Here is a 17,202-nt window from a genome sequence, read left to right on the forward strand (position 1 = left end):
GACGAGTACATATGTCATCCAGTGGTTGTCCAGACACCCTAGACACAACCTTAAGCAATGGCCCTGAACGGTGGTTCAATGTCAACACTGTGTCAACGCTGTAACAACCTTCACCACACAACGTATTTATAGCAACCTCTTGGCCATGTTGTTAAAACGTTGTTAGACGGTTGGGTACGTTGTGTTCTGTGTTTGCTGGGGTTGTTGCATGTTCCCGGGGGAGGGGTTTATGTAAATATTAGGGTTTTTGATGTCACCAACCCGGGAAGAAGCTTGTTGTAGTCCCTATCAGTGGCTTGTTGTAGTCCTTAAAAAGCGACTTCTGTAAAAGAAAATATCTCCCTTTGCATTGAACTTTGCAGATTTTGTTGATGCTCAAAAATTACACACTAACTAAAGTTAAAAAAGTGAAATCATAATCAAGGACCGCTTTAAGATAAATCGCTAGTGGTATTCCTCAATTGTAAGTCGTTTAGGATAAAAGCATCTGCTTAATGAATAAATGCAAACAACACTGTACGGTACAAGGGCTCTGAATGAAGTATTGAACAAAGGTCTAGACTCACTCACTGCGGTTTGTTTGCATTTGTACCAGTGGGTTTTGTTGCATCTCTTATATGTCTGTTTGATGTCACATGCACAGGTGAATATAGCATATAAATCATGGTTGACAATTAACTTTATTTAAATCTGATCAAGTTCTGTTCAAGCAGACTAAATAATAATGGTCTGGAAAAGAATAGTGTCAAAATGATTCTGTTTAGAACAAAGACCCCTTATAAATCCATAACATCAGACAAAGCATGTATATTAATGACATATAGCTATGACATCAGCAGTTTGAATAGGTTTTTGAATTTTTTTTCTGCCATACACTAAAACACGAGAGGAGGTTGGACATGCTTTTCATTTACACTATATAAATGTGACCAAATGACAGCCATCTGTTCAATACTGCATCTCTATTCGACTATTTGCCATGGATCTCCGGTGGCCAATATTTTATCTTGCCTCAGTCGGTAAGTCGGTTCTTAAATGTCTGTTTAACTGTTTCTGTTGTTGTGTTGTGCAGTTTTGCCCCTGGTGTTAGAGGATGAGTGTATGTCATGTAGTCATATGACAGATGAATTTGCACAAAAATACTGCAGTTTGGTTTGATCCAGAGCCTTTTGATTTGATATGTATATTTAATTTTGCTATCTACACTTATGAAAAAGAAGTGAGCTTAATTGTATTCACTTGTAGTGTATGTCAGATCTTAAGTATATTTTAAAAAACTACTTGCTGATAATATAATATGAATAAAATAAAAGGCCACTTAAGTGCACTTAAAGAGAGACTCATATGTTTCTTAACACACTTAAAGGAGAACTCCGGTCAATTTTAACATTGAGCTAATTTTTTTGTGCTGTCAATACAGAGAACAACAACAAAAAATCGGTGTTGCCTACACCGTGTTATCCTCTTTTTAAAATTTGCACCCTGTTGACTTCAATGGGGCAAGTTTTATACCTGCTTTTAGCCTCTAACATCCTTGATGTGTCATTACAAGTGCACAGCAATGTGAGTGATTCCTTCAGAGTGAACACGAGTGAATCTGACTGCAGTAAATGTGAAAGATATTAATATTAAAAATATTAATAAAATTGATGTTAATTCAGCCAGCGCACATACCTGTATTTACTTCCTGTTTTTGGTCGAAGTCCACAGTAGTCGATTGTCGAGTTCATGCGCGTGATGATAGGTATCTAATTAACAGCATGATAAATACATGACATAAATAGAATAGAATAGAAATTACATTATTTTAGTTAATCATATGCTTGTCTGTACATTTAGCTGTGACTTTATTTATATATTAAAGGCACACTATGCATTTTTCCGTTGCAGAGACGGCTCTGCGCGAGTGGTATTTACGACAGTAACGTTAAATACAAGTACTCCACAGCGACTCTAGGGGTCGCTGTCTGACAAAAATGGAAAAATGCATAGTGTGCCTTTTAAAGACAGTAGATGTAATTATGCAATTACATATAAGGATGTACTTAAGTCCTACTTAAGTGGGTCAAAACACTCTTAAGTTCAGCTAACTGCTTAAAGTATAATGCATTTTCATTTATTTTTCAGTTAGCATGCATTTAAGTTTTCGAAAACATAACATTCAGTTTGCACTTAAGTATATTCTTTGAGAGTATTATTTCTGCAATCAGTACTCTTTAAAAAGTATGCGAAAGTGTATACCTTTTTTTTCCCCAAGGGTAACATCAACAGTTAAGAACAGTTATGGTCACTGTGATTTTGCTGAGTTAGACATGTTCGGTTCAACAGATTTTGTTGATCCTGGAACAACATTCCTGTCTGAAAATGTACTCATAACCCTATCCCAACCCCTAAACCTAACCCTACCCATAACTTATCCCTAAAACCAGAGGGAAATGATGGTGAATAACGCTGATGTTGAAGCACCCTGGCTGTAAGCCTAAACTTGACATAAACTGTAAACTGATTGTAATCTGATTGGTTGATTGGATTATTGTTCCAGGATCAACAAAGATGTTGATGCAGAAACATGTTTTACTTGGTGAAACCACGTTCACCGAACAGGTCATAAGCATAGTTGCATTTTTATATCTTCATTTTAGCATTGTTATTATTGGAACAAGCACACTAGTTGAGAAGTATTTTTATGGAAGGATGAATGTTGAACAGAGAAAAAGGTGTAAATGAAGGACATGAAGTGTCATCTGTGCAGGGTGTGTGTCTGCTGCTGAAAACTGCAGTTACAGGGCACTTAACGAGCATCTCGGCTTGGACAACAGTGACGTTCAGATGGCGTCCCTACGGCCCGTGCATAACTGGACAACTCCTACCAATATTTTTATGAACCTGCTTGTGACCTCCATCACAGAAGTGGTATAAATCCAGCATGATTTACTTGAATGTCAATGACACCGGACGTCACGCTGTTGTATTATCATCACTCAACATTTCTTTCTTTCTAAAGGATGAAAAAGCCCAGAGCATCTCAACACAAATCACAGTTATAATTGTAAGTGTTTTCAGAACCCTTTTCACTCACAGTTTTACTCAACTTATAAAACCATGACATGTGTAATCAGATGTTTTATCTGGAAACAATGATGATAATAATATGTGTTGATACACTGTCAAATTAAATAACAGGCCAATTAAACAATTTTTTGGCGTCGCCCATTAACTACTTGACTGATGAACCAAAGCAAGACATTGAAAGGTCTAATTTATTTTAAGTCATGTATTATATATGTAGATACTGAAAAATAAAAACGAAGTTACACTTAAATAAAAAATAAATTAAAAAGCCATTTATCAAAGTTACATTGGACCAAGTCAGTTGACCACTAGTTATAATTACTGTTAACGTTATACCCATAACTTTGCAGGGTTGGTACAATGAGTTCACAATATGGAATCCTCATGACTTTTGTGGGATCAATGTCTCTTCAATTAAAAAAGATATGGTTTGGATTCCAGACATCAACATAATTGAAAGGTATGAAACATTTTGTGTAATTCAGCATGATTTGCCAAGTGAGTAAGTGGTTTGCTAAGTAAGTAAGGAAGGAAGGAAAGAAGGGTTTTACAAAACCTTTCAGAACTGAAAACTTTCCAGCATTTAGTGAAACCAAGCACTTTCTGGCTGCATGTAGAACCTACCAATGTCTGTTTTTAACAAGATCCATTACATTATAAGTGAAAAAAAGCTCTGAATCTCCATAGTCTTTAAAGGGTTGGTTAGTTCATCCAAAGATGAAAATTCAGGCATAATTTGCTCACCCTTATTTTGTCTTAAGCCCACAATACTTTCATTCTCTTAGAGTGAATACACGTGAATAAAAGCCTAAATTAAACCTGCTTATTATTTAAAGGTGTTATATTCCTTCAGAAGACTTGGATTAAACCGCTCGAATCAAATGGATTAATTTTATGAAGACTTTTAATGAAGCTTGAACATTTTGGTAGAATGGACTTTTTATTGAGGGACAGAAATCTCAAATTCTATAAAAAAAGATTCTTCATTTATGTTTCGAAGATGAATGAAAGCATTTGGAACAACATGAGGTTGAGTAATGGATGCCAGCATTTTTACTTTTTGGTTGATCTATACCTTTTAAAGTTTGCATTTGATTTTATTGAACTACTTTTCTTCTTTTTCTTTCTATTTAGCATCAAGACAGAGTTTGCGACACTAGAGAATCAACATGTGCAGTTGCTTTATCAAGGCATTGTTCTCACATCTAACACTTTAGCTCTGACCTCGGCCTGCAAGATGGACCTTCACCGGTTTCCCTTTGACGTCCAAAGCTGCAGTTTCACCCTTCAGTCTCCAATACATTTAAGTACATCTGAAACTCCGAAATCAATGATGATCGGGGTTGGGCAAAATTAAAAAATGAAGAATTCAGTTTATGAACGTGAAATTGAGTGGAATTGGCCCCACCCACAGGATGTTGAATTGGCATTTGAATTGAAATAAAGGAGGAGAAATATACTAAATTACAATTCAGGAGAAATTAAACAATCAAAAACATCATTCATTTGGACACAATATGCATTTTGGTGCACAACCCTGATGTTGGCAAACATGATTATTAACCCTATAATGAGTGAACTAAAAAAGTACACAAATGCATAAAGGGGGTCAAAATGACCCGTATTCAAATTAATGGTTTTCTTTGAAAATAGGTGTCCTATTAATGAAATAATTGAAGATACACAAATGTTTTCATATATTAAACATGTTTATTTGTCCACTTTCCTTGTAGGCTATATATGCATTACAAAAGCTGAAATGTATTCTTTATAAAATGCAGTTAACTTTACAAACATTTAAACTTTTCTCCCCACGGTTCCCACAGACCATGTGAAAATGATCTTTTCAGAGAGACAGAACATTTTAAATAAAATGTGCACATTTCTAAGCAAACTTTGCATATTTTAAGAAAACTTTTGGGAAGTTTTTTATAGCCTTTTCTGTAGCCTTTCTCTAGTCCAGTGGTTCCCAAACCTGTCCTGAAGGACCCCCAACACTGCACGTTTTCTTTGTCTCCTAATCAAACACACCGGATTCAACTCATCAGCTCATTATCACATGGGTTAATGCATTTATGCATTCATGTGGTAGTGAGGCAAACAAACAAACCCCATCCTATGCATATTTGAAATGAAAGTCATTGCAATGTCTGTTGTTGATTTTCTCTCAGGCAAGGAGCTCCTAATTAACCCTTTCTCTGATGCATCATTCCTGACCCTCAGCTCCAAGAAGGCCTTTCAGACTCAGGGAGAGTGGGAACTCCTCAGTATAAATATTTCTAAAGGCCGTGCCAATCCTCTAGGACAAGAACAGGATCAGCTGATATATACGGTACAGAGCAGAATGATAAGAATCACATAATTATAGATTATCATTAATGTGAATGGTTCACTTCAGAAAGAATAAGACTCATGCAGTCACAATACTGTATATGGGGCAAGTTGTCACAGCCGAACCCTGTCATTGAACAGCCTATAGGGGTTTCAGCCAAATCTCAAACAGTAAAACAATGATGTAACTGTGACGATTAGGCTTGGACACAATGACACTTGTACTGTTCAATAAATATGTGTTGTCTTCTCACCTGATACCTGAGTCTGGTATATTCCCTGACAACATTGTCATTTAACTGTTAAATAACACGCAGTTAAGTGTCCAAAATCATTACATTCAGATCACACTTAAGTATATTCTTTCAAAGTATATTATTTCCATAATAATTTTTAAAAGTATGCTAAAGTATACTTTTTCACCTTTCAGATAAACATTGTGTGAAGTCTATGAAGTCTCAGTGTAACTTCACAGCATTAATTTAACAGCCATTACAAAATACGAAAACCACTGCTAGAGAAAACAAGTTTTCAGTCATAGAACTTTTGACTTAATACCTTACAGATAAGACACAGACCTTGTAACAACTAGCTCCGGTCTCCAGTGTTAATGTAAAGCTGCTCTGATAAAGCATTTAAAGAAGTTTCTGTTCTTGCAGATCACCATGCAGAGGAGACCTGTACTGTATGTCATTATCTTTCTGATGCCAGTATTGTACTTCCTTGTGCTGGATTTGGCCTCATTCTTCATCGATTCAAGTGGAGGAGAGAAGCTTAGTTTTAAAGTAACTTTGCTTCTGTCTATTTCTGTGTTACTGCTGCTTCTTAAAGACATGCTGCCCTCGACCGCCAGTAATATCCCTCTGATTGGTGAGTTTATATATTACTGCTTTTTATTGCAAATGCAGCCTTGGTGAGCATAAGACACTGCTTTCAAAAAAAAAAAATTTTCCCCCCCAAAAAACGTTTGACTTTTTATTATAATTATTTTTTTTTTTAAATGTTTTTACAGGGATGTATTGTGTTGTCATCTTCACTCTCATGGGCATCAGTGTTCTGGAGACTATTTTTGTGAATTTTCTGATGGCTAAAGGAAATCAGACCGTTTCAGTAGCAGCAATGGAAAGCACATCTGCTCTTTCTGGTAAATATTCACCCAACATCTAATAACAAGGGGCATTTTATTATTTAGTTATCCATGCACATTCCCATTACTCATCTTAATGTGATTTGGATGTTGGCATCTTTGCTCCATGAACTTATTGTTCATGAGCTGTAAATGCTATCTGAGCTTTCTATATCTGAACTTTTTGCATTAGGCAGGGAAAAATTAAAATTAATTTCACTCTTTTATGGGTTCTTCAAAAGAAATTGATCCTTGATAAAACATCTTATATTTCAAATAAATACCTGTATAATTCCTCTCACAGAGAGCGTAAAGGACACAACGGGCGCTTCAGACTCAGTTGCAGACAGCAGTGAAGAGCGGCTGTACACTCTTAACGTTCTGAAGCAGATCCTCATGGAGTTTCAGGCTCATCAAAACCATCAAGAGAGGAAACCCCTGTGCTGGACCAGAGTGGCAACAATAATACATGTTATCTTCTTTTTTCTGTACGTAACCTCTGTTATTGTGTTTCTGATATTACTGTCCATGGCTTGGTTCACATGAGTAAATATCCTCTTATAGGCTTGTACTGTACATAAATTACGCCTATGCTTGTACATGAGATGGAAAGATTCCATGGATGTTAAAGGTTCTTCATGGACCCACAGGAGCAAGAGTGTAAGACTGTGATGTGTAATTTGTGAAAATAAAAATTCAAATACAACATAAATTGCAATCCATTGCTAAATGCAAATTTTATGTACATGATAAAACTTATAGTAATATAATATCTTTGACAACACATTTTTGGTAAATTTATCTGACTTTTATTTAGGTTTATTTTTACCAATTGCACTTTTTTATGTCACATTTAAACAAGATAATAATACTATTTTGACATTAAAAATAGAAAATGGATGAAAATATTCCATTCTTTATCACCAAGTTTCTTAAAACATTTGTTGCATTTTTTTTAGGGCTGGGCAACAGTTAATCACATCCAAAATAAAAGTTTGTGTTTACGTGTGTGTACTGTGCATAATTATTTTGTATATATAAATACACACTCGTGTATGTATTTAAGAAATATGTGCATGTATCATTTATAAATGTAATACAGAGTAGAATCATTCATTTTCTATAAAGGTGCTTTGAAAAGATATCCATTGTTAAAAGCGCTATACAAATAACTGTACATTTTTTAAAAATAATTAAAAATGCTGTAGTCTAAAGGCAAATACAATATATGAATTCTGTCCAGATATTTCCCCCTAATTTCCAGTCTGGAGAAGATCATCATCTGAGTCATGAATTTTGAGTTTGTCATTCATAAATAAAACTTCTCTCTGTTATTCATGTGCTTTGAACTCGTAATTCAATGTTTTCAACTCCACTTGAAGAGCACATACTGTAAACACAGCAGTAAAGTGACTCTCATTGGCCAGGAATGAGGAAGCTGCTTTACAGACACTCCTGTTTTACACACGTCACTCAAACACAGAACCAGGAAACTATTTCAACTCCTCAGTTCAGAGAAACAGAAACTGAAGTGTTGTTGAGCTGTTGTGTGTTTGTGTCTCTCTGTATTCATGCAGTAAAATGGCAGAAGCCCGAATTTCTCAGGATGAGTTCACGTGTCCAGTGTGTCTGGATCTCCTGAAGGAACCAGTGGCCATTCCCTGTGGACACAGTTACTGTAAGATCTGTATTACAGACTGCTGGGATCAGGAGGATGAGAAGAGAGTCTACAGCTGCCCTCAGTGCAGACAGACCTTCAGTCCAAGACCTGCTTTAGCTAAAAACACCATTCTGGCTGAACTGGTGGAGAAACTGAAGAAGACTAAACTTCCTGCTGACTGTTACGCTGGATCTGGAGACGTGCAGTGTGACGTCTGTACTGGAAGAAAATACAAAGCCGTCAAGTCCTGTCTGGTGTGTCAGGAATCTTACTGTCAAACTCATTTTGACCGTCATGAGGAATTTCATTCTCGTAAGCCACACAAAGTGATTGATGCCACTGGACGACTGCAGGACATGATCTGCCGTAAACATGATAAAGAGCTAGAAATGTTCTGTATCACTGATCAAGTGTGCATCTGTGTGTGGTGTAAGGAGAGTGAACATAAAAACCACAACACTGTATCAACTGCAGCACAGAGGACAGAGACACAGGTATGAACTGAGAGGGATTGATCACACAGAAATGAAAGTGTCTTTATTTACTCACGCATTTACTCATGTTGATCCAAACCAGTTTGACTGAGTTTCTTCTGTGGAATATAAAAGATGATATTTTGAAGAATGTCTCGTCTATTTTAGTTTATTCATTGAAAGTCAGTAAAAAAGTTTCAAGCTACAAAAAGGAGAAAAAGCATAAAAGTAATCTAAACAACTAGTGGTTAAAGAAAGGAGTACGCTTAAGTGTATTGACATGCACTTGTAGTGTACTTCAAATTAAAAGTATATTTAAAAAAAAAACACTGTACTTGCAGATAATATAATATTAATAAAATGAAAGGTGCGCTTAAAGAGAGTCAACTTTCATGACTGTTAGTACACTTTTTTTATAGTGTAAAATAAAGTTTTACTTTAAAGTACATTTTAATAATATTTAATATTTCAATTGAACTCAATAGAATTATGAAATTACATTATATACTTAAATCTTACTTAAGTGGGTCAAAAAGTCACTCTTAAGTTCAGCTAATTGCTTTATATTTACATTTAAACTATAATACATTTTCATTTAATAGCAATTAACATGCAATTACATCGTGTCTGAAAACATTGCATTCAGTTCACACTTATTTCACAATTATATTCTTTTAAAGTATATAATTTCCTAAATAAGTGCAGTCTTTAAAATATGATACTTTTAAAAGAGCCAAATTTTTATTCACAAATCAAATCATTGATAAACTCATGTATGTGGAGGCCAAATCAAATATGATGACATCAAAAACATCAAACTTCACTGGTGTTTGTGTCATGACATCATGGTGTTTAGTCATGTGACTGTGACATGAAAGAACCAATGAGGTTTGATGTTATTGACGTGTCACCATATTTTATTTGGCCTCTGTAAACCGCTGAGACATTCTTCTAAATATCTTCTGTTGTGTCTCACAATAGACAGAAAGTCATACAGGTTTGGAGCGACATGACGGAGAGTAAATGATTATACTAATGATATAAAACTAGGCACTGATGAAATACTGCTGACATTCATTTCAGGAAACCATGAATCTGTGGTTTGAACCAGACAGTAAAAACTTACCATGCAAGATCTTTAACCACTTCACCAACTCTGGATTCATGTAACTTTAATGTTTGTTTGACAGTAGTTTTATGTGTCATTCCCTGTCATTGGTTTGTCCTCCAGAAACAGCTGAAGGAGACGCAGATGAAGATCCGTCAGAGAATCCAGCAGAGACAGAAAGATCTTCAGCATCTGAGAGAGGCTGTGAAGTCTCATAAGGTGAGTCTGGAGAAGAAGAGAAGTTTGAGACGTCTCAGTTTGGACTCTGTCAGTCGTGCTGAAGCCACTGTGTGATTGTGATGTGTGTGTAACAGCGCTCTGCACAGACAGCAGTGGAGGACAGTGAGAGGATCTTCACTGAGATCATCCGCTCCATTGAGAGAAGCCGCTCTGAGGTCACACAGCGGATCAGAGATCAGGAAAAGACTGCAGTGAGTCGAGCTGAAGGACGACTGGAGCGACTGGAGCAGGAGATCAATGATCTGAGGAGGAGAGACGCTGAGCTGGAGCAGCTTTCACACACACAAGATCACATCCAGTTCCTGCAGGTAACAGAGATCTAGAAGAACAGGATCATAGTGGACTTGAGCAAGATCCTGCTATGACAGAGAAACATTTCATGAGAGCAGAATGAGCCATTGACTGAGATGTTGTCAGGAATTCAGTCAGATTCAGTCAAGTGTTGTGTTATCATATAATCATCAGTCAGACTCTCATCTGATCATCTTCTGTTTAAAGAGACACACTTACAAAGCCCTGGGAAATTTACCATTAAATATTAACTCATTTTTCCTTCTGGTTTCTTCTGTCTTATGAAATCAGTGAACTTGATGGTATCAATATCCAGCCAACAAGATTTTTCATCCTCTTTTAATGAAATCTTTTATTTCTACTAAAATAATTTTAGTAATTGTCACCAAAATTGGGTCAGGTGATCTTCAAAGTTTATAATATTGATAATGTTGATAAAATTAAACAAACAATTTTCAATAGAAATTACATTGATTATATTTTAGTTTATCATAAATGTGTGTCAGTTTATTCAGCAGTAACTTTAACCATATTTCAAAGACAATACAAATAATTATGAAATTACATACAGATACTTAAATCCTAAGTTGGTCAAAAAGCTCTCTAAATATTAGCTAACTGCATTTAATTTAAATTTAGACTATAAGACATTAATTTAATTAAAAATAATTATTTTAATTATAATTTTACATTCAATCTGCACTTAAGTATATAACCGATATATATTTAAATTATATTATTATTAAGTGCAAAGACTAGAGTTTGTCGCATTAAATGATGAATATGAGGAGAATGTGCTGATTGTGTGAAAGTGCTGGATTGAAGCGAGTCACTGAAGAGAAGTGAAGTCAACAAGAGCCGCTCAGATCTGATATAGTGCAGGTTATTGGCTGAAGTGTGGAGATGATGAGTTTTGATTTCTGTTTTCTGTAGAGTTTCCAGTCTCTCTCAGCACCTCCTGAATCTACAGACGAACCCGACGTTTCCTTCAGTTCTCTCTCCTCTTTTGATGGCGTGAGAGAATCTGTCCGTCAGCTGAGAGACAAACTGGAGGATTTCTGCAAAGGTAAAGTCCTGCGCCTCGTTTACGTGTGGAGAAAGATCCCAAATCTGAACGTACAACCGTTTCCGAAATGTTCCTACGATCCATAAAATCTCCTTAAATGCATCCCAGTTTTAAACCAGTTATTAATAAATTAAATTCAAGTCCATCAAATCCTCCTACAGAACGGCCACAAATATCTCTTGATGGTTCAGAAATACGGACTCATCATCGTGGACAAGCGTTTATATACACATGACGGAGGATGAAATCCATGGAATTTAGGATCAATCCGATGTGTGTGTTTTATAAATGAAGCCTCTGGAGATTATTAATCTGCTCTCAGAAATGAGTCCATCATCTAATATTATAGAGCATCATATTATAAATGTCTTAGAAATGAATGTATTTTATCTTGTCATTTCTCTTCACACTGTTCACATCTGTTTATTTCCACAGTCACATTCACCAACATGAATCCCAAGACCAGGAACGACTTCCTACAATGTGAGTCACTAGAAAACAAGCAGAAAAACTCACTGAATGTGTTCATGTTCTTCCTGTAGAAGGAGAAATAAATCATGATAGAAGAGTTTTATAATTGATCATGTAAATGATGATTTGCACAGGATATTTGATCAGCTGTACTGAGACACTGATGATACACTGAACATTGATTCATGAAGAGTTCAGATACATTAAAAGATCAGACAGATTCATAATTCCTGTTTCTGATGTGTTTTCTCTCCATCAGATTCCCATCAGCTCACTCTGGATCTGAACACAGTGAATAAACACCTCAGTCTGTCTGAGAGGAACAGAGTGATTACTAACACTGACAGAGAGCAGCCGTATCCTGATCATCCAGACAGATTTGATTGTTGTTTTCAGGTGTTGTGTAGAGAGAGTGTGTGTGGATGCTGTTACTGGGAGATTGAGTGGACTGGGAATATTGGTGTGTATATATCAGTGTCATATAAGAGCATCAGCAGGAAGGGATCGGGTAATGAGTGTGTGTTTGGATATAATGATCAGTCCTGGAGGTTGTCCTGCTCTTCCTCCAGTTACACATTCTGGTACAATAACACACACACTTCTCTCCCTATAAAGTCCATCAGCAGAAGAATAGGAGTGTATGTGGATCACAGTGCAGGAACTCTGTCCTTCTACAGCGTCTCTGACACAATGAGCCTCATCCACACAGTCCAGACCACATTCACTCAGACGCTCTATCCTGGGTTTGGGGTTTATTCTGGATCATCAGTGAAACTGTGTTGATGTTTCAGAACAGATTGTAGAGAGATTTTACCCATAATACTTTGAGCTGCACGATAAATCATAACAGCGAAATACAGAGACTCTTATTTTAATTTTCTTTAATATCTTAACTTCTGCCACAGAAATAACAGAATAAATGTGTGTATTAAATCCTTAATAGAGACAGTAAGAATGGTGTGTGTGTGTGTGTGTGTGTGTGTGTGTTTATCAAGCTATAATTGTATTGATGGAAATCATATTCATTTAGTTTTTATTGTAGTGACACATAATCATTTAATATGACTATTAAAAGTACCATTCATTTGAAATTATTAAACACAAACAAAATGAAAAGATTAATGAATAATGAATAATGAAATAACAGAACTGGTTGTGAACAATGTAAGGAGTGAAGATGTGGAAAATGACATTAGTAGTGGAGAAAATAGTGCTGGAAAACAATCACAGTTCAAAATGTGAGGAAGATTGTGATGCAGAAGATGAGGGATGAAGAAGCACTTTCTGAGATTTCAGATATTGGGTCACAAGGGATGGAAATCATGAACTCTTTACTAGAAATAAATGACTTTCACAACGTTTGATAAAGTTGTTGTCAGTGTTGAGTGATGCTGCAAAAGAATCATTAAATCAGAGCTTTCATTGTCTAAAGGCACACTATACATAAACATATACATAAACATATAGGCTATTCATACATTTACTATAAACAGTTTTAACAGTATGTGTGTGATAATTCAAAAATGATGAATCATTCACAATTCATACAGACAGAATGAAAACAAATTCTGCTAGTTAAAGGGTTAGTTCATCCAAAAATATTTTCATACACGAATGCATCGTTTCGCTTCCTTTATTAACCAGAGCCGTGTGGAGCACTTTATGATGGATAAATGCACTTTTATCATGGATAGATGCACTCACAGTAGTAGATCGCCCTGGAGTGATCACTTGCCATTATTAAAATGTAAATGCATGGGTTAGATGTCACCTAATAGATGTAAATGTATAGATGTTTCCTAATTTAGTGTTTTCTATACCAGTTTACGACAGTTTCCTCTTTGATTTTTGTGCAGCTGTGGAGCTTTTGAGTGACGATTCCTCATTTGTCCTTTATCTGTCCATGTTTGGGCCTAAGTTATGATTCAAGTCCAGGTTCTAGTGCTAATATTATTTTAATCATCATAATATAATAATTACTTCTACAATAGACTAATGCTTTGTTTTAGACAGTAAGTGTTTCTTTTAATTTCACATTTTTCTTGCTGTGAATGAATACTAAAATGAATACTAAGGAAACACTGATACCAGAAAATTTCGTATTAAAGCAACAACATGGAACTTTTCCTCTGCGGTCGCCCTACAGGTTGGAAGCGGAATTGTCCATTACCGCTGTCGTAAAATGATTTACGGTTACTGTCAACGCATTCTCATCCCCAAATCGTCACTTTCAAACATTCTTCAATATCCGACGCACAAAGCACCCTTAGCGTCAATATGAGACGCTTCGGTTATGGGTAGGTTTAGGTCTGTGGTAGGGTTATGCGTCTCATATGGACGCTAAAGGGTGCTTTGTGCGTCAGATATTGAAGAAATTTTGAAAGCGTCAGTATATGACGACTTGGGATGAGAACGGGCTGTTACTGTATATGAAGCATGCAGGTTTTTTTCATATGGGCAATGATAATATTATTAATCTTCCTCCTTTCATAATTTATACATGTTTAGTAGACTAAACATTTTAACTCAAACATTTGCGATTTGCATGTCGATTGCAATGCTCAAATCTGAACGAGAATGATAGCGATATCATCCTAACCATCTAAAACTAGCATGTTAGTGTTTACCAGATTGATAATTCGCTCATCTACTAACATTAGCTGATTCATGAAGATAAATGGAGGACCAGATAGTTTCCATAACGTAGCCAGGCAGACAACAGATTAGAAAAACTAAAGATAGTATGCAAGCAATTTACTTACTAGTTCAACAGCATGACGGCCAAGTCAGCATCGGTCTGACGATAAGCTCACGCCAGCGAGCAAACGCTCGACCAATAGTGATCCTCGTCCTGCCTTTCAGTTTATCACTCTCCCTTTTCCTCTTCCGACTCTAATGAAAGATATTAATAAAAGTAATGTTATTTCAGCCAGCGCTCATACCTGTATAAATACATACTGTTTTCGGTCGAAGTCCACAGTAGTCGATTGTCGAGTTCACGCGCATGATCATAGGTAACTAAACATATGCGCGTGAACTCGGCAATCGACTACTTTGGACTTCGACCGAAAACAGGAAGAAAATACAGGTATGTGCGCTGGCTGAATTATTATCATTTTTATTAATATCTTTCACATCTACTGCAGTCAGATTCACCCGTGTTCACTCTAAAGGAATTCACTCACATGGCTGGGCACTTGTAATGACACATCAAGGATGTTAAGAGGCTAAAAGCAGGTTTAAAACTTGCCCCATTGAAGTCAACAGGGTGCAAATTTTAAAAAGAGGATAACACGGTGTAGGCAACACAGATTTTTGTCATTGTTCTCTGTACTGACAGCACTCCAAATTTACAAAAAAATGACCTCAATGTTAAAATTGACCGGAGTTCTCCTTTAAATAATTATGTTAAAGAAAAAACCTTCGGGCGCCAGACAGGATTAAACCTGTCAAAAATGAACTTAACCCACGATATCAGAAAAGGTAACCACCTGGCTGTTACACAACACATTATAATAATAATCCCAGACAAAAGGTAAGTTTACAAGGGATATTTATTCTTCCACATAGGTTCAAAATCATAATCACACAGAAAACGAAATGGACCAAAAAATAAATAAATAAAACAAAATAAGAAATGAAGTCCACACTAGCGGTCGCTGGTCTTCGAAATCCGTGCCGCGGAAACCGACCGCGTCACGCTATTCCACGTTCGCAGATTCGTGTCCACATTCATTCACAAAAATGTCCATAAAAAAGAAAAGAGAGAACAAAGAAAACATTGGATAAACATCTCATTAAGTTCGTGGTAAATCACCAACATTAAATCAACAGCAACAATAATTTAGCTATGCGAGTGGGTGCGTGCGTGGGTGTGTATGTAATAGCCATAGACTGTAAAAAAAATAGTAATAGCCATATATAACGCGCTTCTGAAACACGCATCACATGATCAGCTGAGAATCTCTTCATCAAGCCAACGCGCAAACTACCGCAAATAAAACCGAAAGTAAAGACCAACACGGACGGAATTGAGTCAATTTACTGTATAACGCGGAATTTAACGGTTTGAATGGTTCATGAGCTCGGAACTCGTAATTACGATGTTTATGACTCCACTAGAGCACATAAACACAGCAGTAGTGACTCTCCTTCACCAGGAATGAGGAAGCTGCTTTACAGACACTCCTGTTTTACACACGTCACTCAAACACAGAAGCAGGAAACTATTTCAACTCCTCAGTTCAGAGAAACAGAAACTGAAGTATTGTTGAGCTGTTGTGTGTTTGTGTCTCTCTGTATTCATGCAGTAAAATGGCAGAAGCCAGATTTTCTCAGGATGAGTTCACGTGTCCAGTGTGTCTGGATCTCCTGAAGGATCCAGTGACTATCCTCTGTGGACACAGTTACTGTAAGATCTGTATTACAGACTGCTGGGATCAGGAGGATGAGAAGAGAGTCTACAGCTGCCCTCAGTGCAGACAGACCTTCAGTCCAAGACCTGCTTTAGCTAAAAACACCATTCTGGCTGAAGTGGTGGAGAAACTGAAGAAGACTAAACTTCCTGCTGACTGTTACGCTGGATCTGGAGACGTGCAGTGTGACGTCTGTACTGGAAGAAAATACAAAGCCGTCAAGTCCTGTCTGGTGTGTCAGGAATCTTACTGTCAAACTCATCTTGACCGTCATGAGGAATATCACTCTCGTAAACCACACAAAGTGATTGATGCCACTGGACGACTGCAGGACATGATCTGCCGTAAACATGATAAAGAGCTAGAAATGTTCTGTATCACTGATCAACAGTGCATCTGTGTGTGGTGTAAGGAGAGTGGACATAAAAACCACAACACTGTATCAACTGCAGCACAGAGGACAGAGAAACAGGTATGAACTGAGAGGGATTGATCACACAGAAATGAAAGTGTCTTTATTTACTCACTCATTTACTCATGTTGTTCCAAACCAGTTTGACTGAGTTTCTTCTGTGGAATATAAAATATGACATTTTGAAGAATGTCTCGTCTATTTTAGTCTATATATTGAAAGTCAATGGAGTAAAAAAGTTCCAAGCTCCAAAAAGGAGAAAAATGCATAAAAGTAATCTAAACAACTAGTGGTTAAAGAAAGGAGTATGCTTAAGTGTATTGACATGCACTTGTAGTGTACTTCAAATTAAAAGTATATTTAAAAAAAAAAAACTGTACTTGCAGATAATATAATATTAAAGGCACACTATGTATTTTTTCAACCTTCATAATAAATTTCCAAGACCCTTGTGATGGTACATCGACTTACAATATAGTTGAATGACACATCTGCCATAGCCTGACGGGGTCTGTATCGCTTTTACTGGCACAACGT

The 17,202-nt window shown here is 36.5% G+C and overlaps 3 protein-coding genes across 4 annotated transcripts in view; all 3 read left to right on the plus strand.

The window, feature by feature from the left end:
- Window positions 1-3,463: 3,463 nt before the first annotated feature.
- On the plus strand, window positions 3,464-7,815 carry LOC307171697 (5-hydroxytryptamine receptor 3C; the record flags this gene model as incomplete). The annotated part of the gene is made up of 7 exons (XM_079893479.1): window positions 3,464-3,532; window positions 4,207-4,379; window positions 5,244-5,404; window positions 6,063-6,273; window positions 6,416-6,547; window positions 6,834-6,969; window positions 7,794-7,815. Exons 1-7 carry the CDS (start codon window positions 3,498-3,500, stop codon window positions 7,813-7,815), a joined length of 870 nt encoding a protein of 289 aa, XP_079749605.1. The 5' UTR covers window positions 3,464-3,497.
- A 193-nt stretch (window positions 7,816-8,008) lies between these two features.
- On the plus strand, window positions 8,009-13,203 carry LOC307155601 (tripartite motif-containing protein 16-like). Of its 2 annotated transcripts, none has more exons than XM_079866388.1 (6): window positions 8,009-8,683; window positions 9,894-9,989; window positions 10,097-10,318; window positions 11,235-11,367; window positions 11,803-11,850; window positions 12,098-13,203. In XM_079866388.1, exons 1-6 carry the CDS (start codon window positions 8,111-8,113, stop codon window positions 12,619-12,621), a joined length of 1,596 nt encoding a protein of 531 aa, XP_079722514.1. In that variant the 5' UTR covers window positions 8,009-8,110; the 3' UTR covers window positions 12,622-13,203. The 2 variants fall into 2 exon arrangements, with proteins under 2 accessions (XP_079722514.1, XP_079722513.1); XM_079866387.1 differs by having other exon boundaries at window positions 8,038-8,683; window positions 10,085-10,318.
- A 2,905-nt stretch (window positions 13,204-16,108) lies between these two features.
- The window catches only part of LOC307171704 (uncharacterized protein), a gene marked incomplete at its 3' end in the record, with an annotated part of 28,624 nt that continues 27,530 nt past the window's right edge, over window positions 16,109-17,202 (plus strand). The window contains exon 1 of the mRNA XM_079893490.1: window positions 16,109-16,725. Within this exon, the coding sequence (XP_079749616.1) occupies window positions 16,153-16,725 (573 nt within the window). The 5' untranslated portion in view covers window positions 16,109-16,152. The remainder of the gene's footprint in view (window positions 16,726-17,202) is intronic.

This window comes from Squalius cephalus, assembly GCF_949319135.1.
Source record: "Squalius cephalus genome assembly, chromosome: 1".
NCBI lineage: Eukaryota > Metazoa > Chordata > Actinopteri > Cypriniformes > Leuciscidae > Squalius > Squalius cephalus.

Bases quoted from the DNA above. Each gene is read 5' to 3' on its own strand.
- LOC307155601 (XM_079866387.1), top strand. From the start codon at position 8,111: ATGGCAGAAGCCCGAATTTCTCAGGATGAGTTCACGTGTCCAGTGTGT. The intron at 10,319-11,234 runs GTAACAGAGATC...TGTTTTCTGTAG, and splicing joins ATCACATCCAGTTCCTGCAG to AGTTTCCAGTCTCTCTCAGC. The intron at 11,851-12,097 runs GTGAGTCACTAG...TCTCTCCATCAG, and splicing joins CAGGAACGACTTCCTACAAT to ATTCCCATCAGCTCACTCTG.